Source organism: Miniopterus natalensis, chromosome 5 (assembly GCF_054644295.1).
Source record: "Miniopterus natalensis isolate mMinNat1 chromosome 5, mMinNat1.hap1, whole genome shotgun sequence".
In the NCBI taxonomy this organism is placed as follows: domain Eukaryota; kingdom Metazoa; phylum Chordata; class Mammalia; order Chiroptera; family Miniopteridae; genus Miniopterus; species Miniopterus natalensis.
In genome coordinates, this window is record NC_142085.1 from 69,302,535 (window position 1) to 69,314,673 (window position 12,139).

Below are 12,139 nucleotides of genomic sequence, written 5' to 3' on the forward strand. Positions count from 1 at the left end.
AGGGTTCAAGACAGGGTCTTGACGTCGGACGGCTATTGTCATGTTGACTGTTGCCATTGTGTTCTTATTTGACAATCTAAGGGAAAAGAGGCCAGTGTCCCTTACTAAGTAGTCAGGTATTGCATGTTTTAAAAATTCTTGTGGCACACCAGTTGAAAATCACTGTACTAGATAATAGCTGAAACGAGAGATTGATTATTCAATAAGATTTTTTCCAATAACATGAACAAAAGACTTTTAAAGAGTGTGTGTTAGAGACACTATTTTCTAATTAAGTATTAGAGGTTAATAAATTAGAAGATTGCTTTAAATTCCATATGAAAGATGCAAAAAGTGTTCATTTGATAACATGTGCTATATATGTGTTGTACTTGTTAGAAATTTATCACTGATTATTTCATTTTGATTAATTTAGTGCTCTGAAAAATATCCTGTCTTAGTTGTATTTTAAAATGCAGCAAAATCATACCACATTGTTTCTGGTAGACGCAGCTTCATTTGTCCATCTTTTTCAGGTTTATTCCCTGCTGTCTTGAATCTTGCTACTAATGCTCGCATCACCACAAATGCAACATGTGGAGAAAAAGGACCTGAAATGTACTGCAAATTGGTAGAGCATGTGCCTGGGCAGCCTGTGAGGAACCCCCAATGTCGAATCTGTAATCAAAACAGCAGCAACCCAAATCGTATGTATTTTACTATGTTTCATATGGCAATGGGAAGGATCTATAATAGAGATTTTGAGAAAAAGTTGCATTTAAATGTCAAAGGTCTTGTGATCCCTCAAATTTCTAGAACTTGTCTTCTACTGTGAGCTTTTTAACAGCCTTTCTCCATTGTTTGACAAACATTGGATTTCCTTACCTGAACCAGGTATAGTACTTGAGGAGGGCTTTCTAGCTGAAGACCCGTGGCAGTCAGGTTTACTACCTCCAAAATGGTATCTGAGGATGTGGTTGCTAATTTAGGCTTTAGTCCTTCATTGGCCACTTATGTGCCAGGTACTGTGCTGGGGATCCAGCAGGAATAAGGTGTGGTCCGTGGCTTCAATTAATAAAGAAATGGGCAAAAAGCAGATTGCTAGATAGTGTGGTAAGTACAAAAGAAAGAATGAGCATAGGGGCCTGAGGGAGAGCGGAACGGTCACGAATTCAGTCTTGGTGTATGTGAAGGATTGCCACATAAAGTGATATCTAGGCTGAGATCCAAGGACAAGTTTGGGCTGAGCAGCTGAAGAGGAGAGAGAGGGAAGAGAAGAAGGAATGCCAGGAAGAAAAATGAGAGTAAGACAGAAAACCTCACTTGCTCAGGGAACTAGAAGTAGTTAGGAAAGACTAGAACTGAGAGTGGCAGAGGGCAGAGGGCAGAGGGTAGAGATGAGTCTGGTGCAGAGGAAGGAACCAGATAATGAAGGCTCTTCACCACCAGAAGAGTGTTGTAAGAACAGATGCCATAGAGAGCCACCTCAGAGGCCTGTAAGGAGGACTCCGATACCTCAGACTCATTCATGTTTTCATTCGGCAAACATTTGAACACCTCCCACTGGCAATGCATTGTACTGAAGCATAATATTAAGTCATACATAGCCCCCGACTTAAGGGACTTAGGGAAAGACAAGGGAAACAGAAAAGTAAATTGAATGCTAAGGGAACACCTGGGAGAAAGTGACCCATGTACCTAAAAATGAAGAGTTAGTAAGATGAAAAGGTGAACAGTATTGTAAAGGAAAAAGCATGCATAAATCTTGAAGGTATAAAACAGCATGATATATTCAGAGAACTATAAGTAATTTAGTTTAACAAGTAAAGCATTTTTATGGAGAAGGGGAGAATGGTGTGAGATGAAGGTTGATTTAGAAATGTGCATTGGGAAATCATTAAATATATATATTGGCGAGGTTAATAAAGTGAATACTTAATGTCAATGAGGTGAGTTATAATGGGATTAAAGCTCAGTTATATTACTTTTAAATTTGCTTAGTGTTCCTTCTCTTTTTGTTTTAAGTTGTAAAACTTATAAAACAAAAAGCTTTCTCTCACAATTTAAATTTTTATGTCAAAAGAAGTTGGGAGGCACTGAGCATTCTTTCTTGCAGCTCCTTAAAAGGAAGAATGCGTAGTCCCTTCTCTGTTATCTAACTTAGAGATGATGAAAAAAATATGTTTGGAAAATTGGGACTTTTGTGATTAAAATTGCTGGTCTTATATGTGACAGGGTATTAAAACAAAAATAGTTAAGAAACCAAAGATGGCAACCACCAGAACCTTCCTTGCCTTTTAATGACTCTGGTTATGTTCCGTGATGTAGACTGTTATGTTAGGGTACAGGGGTAGGGTGCGATGTAACACACCCCATCTGTTTGCTATTCTTATATAGCAGGACAATGCAAGGGATCTAACCTGAGCCCTGGGAAAACAGCAAAAGCAAGAGAATGGAACTTAGGGCCAAAAATTAAATCAATTGATGGACTATAAGCTTTAGGTTCATTAGGGAAAATAAAGATGGGGAGGAACTGGTAGCCTTGATGATTTCATAAAGAATGTGAGAAAGCCTTGAGGCTTGGAAATGTTTTGGGGGGAACGGTGGGATCATGTTGGGAGTGTAGAGATGTGCATTTAGGATGGGCTCGGCAAAGAGCAAGTTAGAGTTAGTTAGAGTGTGTAAAATAATGTGTGTGTGGATACATATATACATATCTATTTATCTATCTGTATGTATGTGTATAAACATAAATCCATATACAGGGTGGGGCAAAAGTAGGTTTACAGTTCTGAGTATGGGAAACAGAGTTTATTCTTGTATTATTATTTATTAATTATTATATTATTTTCCATATGAGCAACTGTAAACCTACTTTCACCCCACCCTGTGTTTATAGTTCCTGCCTACAGGTATGATGTTAGGGTAAATAAGGCTAGGGTACAGAAGGCAATTAAACAGATATTCAAAACAGTAAACTCAGAGGACTTTACCTGCGGTACATATTACAAATGATGTGTTCGAGGAGTAAAGCATCAGTGGGCACTGAAGCAACAAAAGAAAGTTCCAAGAAGGTGGTTAGACTTAGAAGGGCACTAAAAAGCTGAGTTACCTGCTGTAAGAGGGGCAGGCATTCTAGAAAAGGAGGAAGAGAAGAAGTGGGGTCAGTCATAGAGGCAGGTTAGAAGGAAGGTGCAAAGGTGGGGCTGGGAAAAAAAATTGAGTGGAGACTTGGCCGGGAAAATGGATGTGATGCATTTGCTGAATGGAGTCCAAGAGGGACTTTTACTCCCCTCATTAGAGTTCTGTATTCAGGGTCTCTCTGTCTCAGGGGAAAACATCCATATGTAGGCAGTCCTACTCCATTTTTTCACATTGTGACAAAAAAGCAAATAAACTGTTTCAGTAAAGCAGGAATATATGAGGTATGTTTTGTATTTCTCATTTTTATGTATTTGTGTTTGTATTTTCCATTTTTGTTAGTTGTAGTGTTTTTTAAACTTATCACAGCCTAGATTTACTTTGTGTAATTAATTTTAAATTACCAGCTTCATTACATTTTAAAGTCCTGTTTTAGAACTGGACATTTAGAAAGACTAAAACCCATAAGAATAAAAAATCTAGCAATGATCCACATGAAAATATTTTAGTAGAAGTTGGAGCAACAGATGATAATATTCCACAAATTCAGTTAACAGCTAGGATAAATCTGGAAGGTCTATACTTAATTACATAGACTGTGCTTGCCAATTAAAAACTAGTAGTTGGAAAGTTTTACTTTATCAACAATTTCCTCACCAAATTTTAGATGCTGTTAGCTTTGGATTTACTTGAGTAGCAAGGATGTTATAAGTTTTTATCTCTTGTAAAGACAGGAAATATGCCAACAATTAATCAGTTTTTGCAAATTAATTACTTTCATAATGGGGATTATGGTTAATTGTTAATTCATCTCCCAGCCTTCCTTTTCATAATTCTCATATCAAATTGACCTGAAGTGGCAGATATCAAAATTTTCAATTAGACAGCCAATTACTTAAGAGCCATAAATTTGATTTGGAAATGTGGTTTTGTGTGTGTGTTTTCCTATCACACATTAAACCCACAATCTGTAAAGAAGATTCAAGAGGATGTTGAGGAAATGTTTGCTGTGATATTTATTTTTCTTCAGAAGCGATGCCAGTAATATTTCATTTATGAGTTCTGAGTCACAATGGGCCAATTTCATCACCCACTCATATCACGCAAGGGCATTTATTTGATATTTAGTTATGTTTCTGGTATTTGTTGTCATTATAAAGAACTGACACCTTCCCTAGCTTCAAGAGAACAAGTTAACTAGGGTTAATTATTCAGTATATACAGCAATTTTACTTTTCGTTAATGAGATTGGATGCCTCATCTCAATGGACTGCTAATGTAAAAAGACTTGTTACAAAACAAAGTCCATACAGTTATTTAGTTAAATTAAATAATTTACTAATAAAAATTATTTTTGTCGTATCCTATAACACATATTACCATAAGTAATTCAAAGACATAAGGGTTTATGTTTTTGGCTAAACAGGTGATAGCAGACTATGTTAAGACAATTAATGTGTAATAAAAATGTTCACAATCTGAAAATGGCGAATTTATTGAATATTAAGTTGTTAATATTTTTTTCTTTTGAAGATGATTTTACTTTACTATTATAGTTTTATTGCAATGAGGACTTCATTTTGTTTGATTTTTATGTTCATATGTTTTGTTAAATGTAATTTATCTCCAATTAAAATTCAGAAGAGTCTATGTTTTGAACAGGTATATAATTAATTTTATGTATATGCATAATAATGGTTATAATATCAATAGTTGTAATGTTCCTCGGATAACCATCTGAGTTGAGAATTCCCATCCAAGGTATTTTTACTAGTCAATTGCAAAATGAAAAAATGAGAACAAAATTCCAAATTTTTCATGAAAAAAAAGGGAATACCTTAAAAATTATTCTTTATTGTTTATTATGGTTTTTATAAAACTTTTGTTGCTTTTAAATGTCCTATTTACTTTATGAAACAATAGTGGTGGTAAATTAAAAGATAGTAAAAGTATACAGGCAGCTACTATTACTTGGAGAAATAAAGAGCTTGGGTTCCTGTATTGATTCCACAAATCTTTCTCACACATATATTTTTTCCTTTTTTTTTTCTGAAAATTAAGAATGTGGGAGCCACTATAGTGGACTTTTATTTTCTCTACTTCAAGTATGACACAGAGTTTAGGCGACTTGTTCATGGCCAATTAAGTACTAAATGGTGGAACCAGGTGGACTGTCTAGCTTCTCAGACCCCAGATCTCCATATTGCAAACCATGTGCCCTTCTATCACCGTTATCACTGCCTGACTGGATCACTGTAGGCACATCCAGAGTCCATGGTTGTTCCTCATGGTAATATGGTTTGTTCATGTTTTTAGGTCTTTCTTCAATTTGCAAAAAAAATTTTTAAAAAAGCATTCTGATCTGAAAGGTTATTGTTAGGCCTACATTTGAAACACCTTCCCAGAGAATTAGTATCATAAAAATTCTCAAGGCTGAATGAAACCTCAAGGCACCCTTCATCCATAAAGAACAGAAGAGGAGCAGGGAAGCTAATCCCCACTTTATTGACGTTTCCGTGGGAAAATAGGCCCACTGCCAAGCCAGAGGTCAGGAAGCCAAGTCCCTTTAATTCAGTCCTGGGGATAGAAATGGGAACATCCCACGATCTCCACTCCCACCAGTCTCACCAGTTCAGGAGCTGGGCCTCCTTGGGGCGGGGGTGGGGTGAGGTGGGGTGGGGTGGGGTGAGGAACAGGACTTGAGAAGAGAGAAGCGCAGATTTCAGACAAGAACCCATGACTGAGAACCAGAATGGGAGGAGGGCTTTGGCAGTGAGATGCCTTGAGCTCAGCTGGAGGAGACGAGGAACCTGCGGCCTGAAGTCGGTAGGAGGAAGGACTGCACCAGAGGACTGCAGGGAAAGGGGGCAATGATTGTCCTCACTTTTTATTTATTGTCCATCCTCAATCTCCCTGTTATTCTCACAATAGATTCTGTTCTCATATATAAGAGTGAAGACAAGGAAAGATCCGTGGTTTGGGGGAAGATGAAGTTTCACAGGCAGCGCTCTTGCTGCTTGACATTGCTGTCGGGACCTCTCACTGAGTGAGGGATTATGGGAACAGGAGCAGGCTGGCTGGGAGGGTTGGAGTATCTTTCATTATACTTTTAAATAGTGGTGGAAAGTTGGCAAGTTAAGAACTGACTACAAAAAGCCGCACAAGATGGATTTGACAGCCTTTTCTATGAAAACCAGATGCATATTGGATTGCCTGAGTCTCAGTAATGACTGTGTCAGGAGGGCAAATCTTCAAGTACCTTAAACCACCACTCAGGATTTTGCGTTTCTGTTAACAGAGTTGATGGCCTACTAGAAACACCTCCATCAGTGAGGGTTTTGCTTGACACATCAACTAAATTTCAGTATTATTTGTTCACACTTAATTTCTGTAGCTTTGTTAAATTTGCCCATTTTAGTCGATGGCCAGAGTGCTGAGTAGCTTCTTGTTTTATAGGCTAAGAATTTAACCATTTCACGCTACCTTGCAGAGTGCTGTGAAAAAGTTGACATTGAATAAATTCTGTGGAAAATATGAATCACTCTTTTAATGTTTGATAGTCACATGAGGATGATTTTAACTTAGTTTTTACTTTTTTTTTTAAAAGAAAAAGCAATACATTTATTATATTATCATTTCTCTTCCCTTTCCATAGAGAGACACCCAATTACAAACGCTATTGATGGAAAGAACACTTGGTGGCAGAGCCCCAGTATTAAGAATGGAATTGAATACCATTATGTGACCATTACACTGGATTTGCAACAGGTACAGTGCCTCCTCCTTCCTTTTTTATTCCCTTTACATCCCTGTGGCTATTTTGTAACTAACAATTTGTGCTTCTTAATCCTGTTGCCTTTTTTTAAAAACCAGATATAGTGCCTCTTTTTTTTAAGTCATTTTCCACTTTGAAATTGTATCCTGGATTTGCTTTCTATGTTGCTAGTAGTTCTTTGGTGGGAAGATGCTCTTTCTTAGCACCCTCCATCATTTCCTTGATACAATAAACAAAGCAGCCTATTCATTTAGCATGTCATTGTTTTAAAATTTTTGATATTTATTTCTAAAGCATAGCTAAAATCAATTCACCGAAAGAGTTTAGCACTGAATAAAGAGCTGATTCTGTTTTTGACTAATGAGAGTTAATGATGAAAATATAGATCAACAAAATTTTACATAAAGAACATATACTACTGCCATTTTTAATTTTTATAATAATTACTCTACTCATGGTGGTGTGCTAAAGGTACTTGGATAACAAGGCTCTGGAGCAAATTGCTGCCTCCACCCCACCCCTCGTCATTATTGAGAGCAAGCAAGCCATGGCAGTTGACTATTAAATTTGTATCACTAAATGAGGTAACAAGCCTTGTAGTTGTATAAAATTGACGTTGGAAGTTGTTTGAGTTTGTGTTGCGTCGACCTAGGTGCCTTCCACACTTAATTTCTTTCTTCTTTCTGTTCACAATATTCAGGTCAGGCTGACGTAATTAATTAAGAATCACCATCACCCCAACCTATTTAGGCTTGCAGATAGTATGGCATCCCAAAAAATATTCCTGTATTTTTCTCTTTTTCCAAGTACAAAAGCCAACTCAATTGACTGAGGCCAGAGACTAGAGGCAGTGAACTGTTTAACTCGGCCTGTTTCTCTCTCACTTCCTGGAATCCTGTAGGAAAGACTCTTAGCCACTCTTCTCTAGCCCAGTGGACACAGAGCAGTAGCAGAGCTTGGGATTAGTGAAGGGGAAATGGCCAAGACAGTCAGTAACAGAAACTAAATACAGGTTTTGTTTCCACAGGTGGCCATAGTGGAAGGAAGCACCAATCAATGGGGGTTAGTCACATTCTCAGGGGGCCATATAGACACCAGGCATTTCCACAATGGGAGTATGACTTACCCTCTTCAGGATTTGGGCCCCTTTTGGCCAGGGTGCACACATTAGGAACTCTAAAGAGCTAACTGGTGGGTCTCAGCAGAACCTCTTTCCATCCACCTGGGACTCCTCAGGACCTGAACAGCTGGATAGCAGCAGGGGTTCATTGCTATAGCTAAATCACCAGCTGCCCTGGATTTATTTCCACCCATACTGGCAGCTGCATGTCAACTCTGAGTTAAAGGGATTTCTCAAGAAGTCTCAGAGCCCCATTCAGGTATGGCAGATCAAACTACCACACGGATCCATCATGCTTTAGGCCACTGAAGTCTTGTGTATGAATTGCCTGAAGTTCTAGCCTCAAAATGCATTTCATTCCACTCCTGATACAGACAACATGGTCTTTTATCGGTCACAGAAGTTCTCCCACTTCATGTGCTCACTGAAGGTCTGCCTCTCAATCAGGAGTGAGTCTGCTGTCTATTGCCTAAGGTCACATCCTGGGAGAGGGAATCAACAAATAGGGATGGTTAATTGCTCTGGTTTACTCTCCACCTATTTTGTTAGATTGCACATGGAGCAAGAGAGTCAATTATTAATATAATTTGCACAAATCACTTACATTACTCTTTGAGCTCAACCACAATGGTGCATGGTGCATTGTATGGTACAATCACAAGTTTTTACTGAATCATTTCTATTGAACATACCTGCCTTTTTCATTCAGCCTGAATTGTCTGAATTCAGACCCCCAAACTATACCAGAATTTCCTAAACTGGGATGTGAAGACCTAACCTGGGGAGCTCATGAGAATTTTTGGTATATAATCAAAGCGTCAATAGATGGTTTGGGTTCAAGAAATGCTACACTATGATCTCCTGGTTTCAGTGTAAGAAGATAGCCAACATTTGCTTCATAGTATATAAGAGGCTAGATTTTTCATTTTCTAGCACAGGTTAGTATGCCTTTCAAATGGCATAACTTGTCCTTTCTACCTACATATAGCATGAAGGATTAATAGGTTATTTGACACGATATGAACTGTTATCCAGTGGGAGTCAAGGGCAGCAGATAGCAGTAAATAGGTAAATATCACTAAATGTTTGTCAGTGATTCAGCAAGAGGTTTGGCCATTCATTAGTCCTCCTATATATTTTGAGATGTCTGAATTTTAACAAGGGCCAGTTTATCTTCTGTTATTGATGTGTGCTTGACTCCTCTGTGAAATACTTTTAGTGAATTACTATTTTAAATATAAACACCCACCTTTGGGTTTCCTTGATTAAATCATTACAGATCACACTGGGACATTTCTTTTACATTTTAACATTCAACATAGGTACTGGAAAAATATAACAATTTATAGTGAGGAAAGCTGCTGCTTATTTTATAAATTGATTGTTTTTAGATTTTTATTACTAAGGGATAATTAACTTTCCCTAATTCTATCATTTGCTCACAGCATATTGTAAGGAAATGATTCAATCATGCTGGGCCCCAGCTACTAGACTAGCAAAAATAAATATTATGAAATCATGGCAGGAAATTTCAAATAATGAAAACAGCAATATAACAACTAAACCCCATCTGGCAATTATAGCTATTGTAATATCCTAGTAAAAGCATAAACTCTTAGAGAAGTTTAGCTGTTCTAGTGATGAGTATGCAAAAACCCGGTGTGAGGACAGAGAAAAATGTGCATCTATTTAAAAGACAATAATAGGGGCCTGCAGGTTAATAGGATGCCCAAAATATTTCATTTTAGTCTCTTTTCAACCACATTTTTGCCACAATATGTGTTATAATATCTGATCTCATTTTACGGCTTTTTAAATCTGGCCCTTTTCTCAGGTGGGTCCTTGGATTTGTTCAGGAAGGAAGTTGAGCGAGCAGGATGAAACACAGGGGCAGCTTCTCCGTAGACTTCATTAGTATATTTTGAGGCCAAATTCACTGCTGGATAATCCAGAAAGGTCATGGAATTAGATGTGTTCATAGGTAGGAATCCTCTTTACCTCAATAAACAGTTGCTTCTCTTCCTGGTTAACGCCCCAGAACTAAAAATGCAGCGATCAAGAAAGATTGTCTTGCAGCTTCAGAGATCAGTTTCCACATGTTCTTGGTATAAATATTTTATTTACTGACCTCACAGAGACATATTTAGTGAGATAGGTTAATGATTTTAAATGAGAATTCTGTTTTGGAACAAGATCGAATTAACATTTTTATGCAGCTATTACGATACTTTTAGGGTCTATGTTAATAGCATAGAGGCATTTTTTCCTTAAGCCTTGAACCTTTAATGTAATGACTGAACCCTTCTATAAAAAAACAAAAACAAAAACAAAAAAAAATCATGAAATTCACTTAGATATTTCAATGTATTCAACTTTTTCATATATTCAAAATTTATTTTGTTTAATAAGGGTAATCAAATTTTCAACCTTGAAAAAAGATCATTTTCTCATATGTATGCTTTCCTCAGACTCTTTTTCATCCCTATTAATAGGCTCTGTTGCTCTATAGCTCAGAGAGCATTATTAGCTTCACCTATTAAATAATGAAAAAGTGAGATAGATACAATTCATAATTAATCATTCAACAGGTAGAAAGGAGCATAAACAATATCTCTACATTTAAGATCTCATTATCTAAATAGGAGAAGCCATAGACATGAATGTATTAAAAAGCCGTATAAGATTTAAATAGTCCAAGTTAAATATGCTTTTATTCAACAGACGTAAAGGTTTCCTTCTGAGGAGAGATCTCTATAAGGCATTAACCCATGGCGTGGTGATTGGATGTTTATTTTCCTGTAGTCCTACTAGATTGTGAGTTCTTGAAGGCAGAGGTCTGATGGTTTATATCCATCATGATCCTCAGCATTTAGCAGGAGCTCAGCAGATATGATGAAAGAATGGTCCATACTGTGCTTCAAATCACTGAATTTTTTCTTGTTGCTATTTGGATCACTGCTAAATTGATGAATATAACTAACTATAGAAAACATTATAATCTACATGTTCAAAATGTCCTATATGGATACATCTTGTTTATTACAGCAGAATATAATTAAAAGGACAGTTCTTTACCTGCTTTAGTTTTGTTTCATTTTTTTGTTTTTTTAAGATCATTGATTTAATGTCACAAGTAGGATCTGTGGTTAATTAGAAAATGTATTCTCTTTCTAAATGAATTTGTGCTGACCTTTTAATCATTAATAAAGGTGGCAACCAGCTTCAGAGTCTATATTATATAGTACATTAGTTCTAATTATCTCCCCTTCAGTCTAGTTTCAGTACTGTAGTCACATTGACCTGATTAGTACAAAATCATATCATATCACTCCTTTTACCAAAAATCTAATGGCTTCCATTGCACTCAGTGTGAAAAGCACAATGCTCCACAAGGATTTACAGGATCTTGAACTTACCCTGTCTTTCACCTCTGGCTTTATCTTCTCTCTTCAGTTGCCCCACTGTCTACTTCAATGGGTCGTGAAGACCTTTGTACTTACTATTCCTGCCTCAGGGCCTTGGCACTTGCTGTTTTGTCTGTCTGGAATTATTTCATCCCATTTCTATATAGCATTTTCCTTACATCCTTTCAGTTTTTATCCAAGTGTCACTTTCTTAGCAAGGACCTCCCTAACCTAATTTAAAATTGTAAACCCCTTTTCAGTTCCTCTCCCATTTCCCTGCTTTATTTTTCTCCATAAAATATATCACTAACTTACTATGTACATTTTACTATTTATGTTAAATGTTGTTTACCTTGCCTTTCTAAATGCAATTTTCATGAAAGTGGACATATTTGTCTGTGTTGTTTTTTTAATTGCCACATCCTGAGCACTCAGAATAGTGCCCAGTATATGAGTCGCTTGATCAATTTATATAAATGAAGAAATGATTGAATGAACGAACAATGCAGATCAACAGTCCATAATGTAAGAATCTTGTTAAAGCTGAGAATTAAACAAAAGATGAAATAGCTTCAGTTTCTTATGATAAAATATGCAGCATAATTTTTTAATTTATAAATTTTTCTCTAGGTCTCAGGTTGAGTATCATGAAGTAAATTTTCTCACTAATCCTTTTTCTAAACACCTTCTAAACTTTAGCCATATTTTTCACTCTCTGTG

At 36.7% G+C, this 12,139-nt stretch overlaps 1 protein-coding gene across 1 annotated transcript in view; it reads left to right on the forward strand.

Annotated features, from left to right (window-relative positions):
• The window catches only part of LAMA2 (laminin subunit alpha 2), a 458,292-nt gene that overhangs the window by 115,939 nt on the left and 330,214 nt on the right, over positions 1 to 12,139 (forward strand). The window contains exons 2-3 of the mRNA XM_087817608.1: positions 516 to 686; positions 6,776 to 6,888. Coding sequence (XP_087673734.1) covers positions 516 to 686; positions 6,776 to 6,888 — 284 coding nt within the window. The remainder of the gene's footprint in view (positions 1 to 515; positions 687 to 6,775; positions 6,889 to 12,139) is intronic.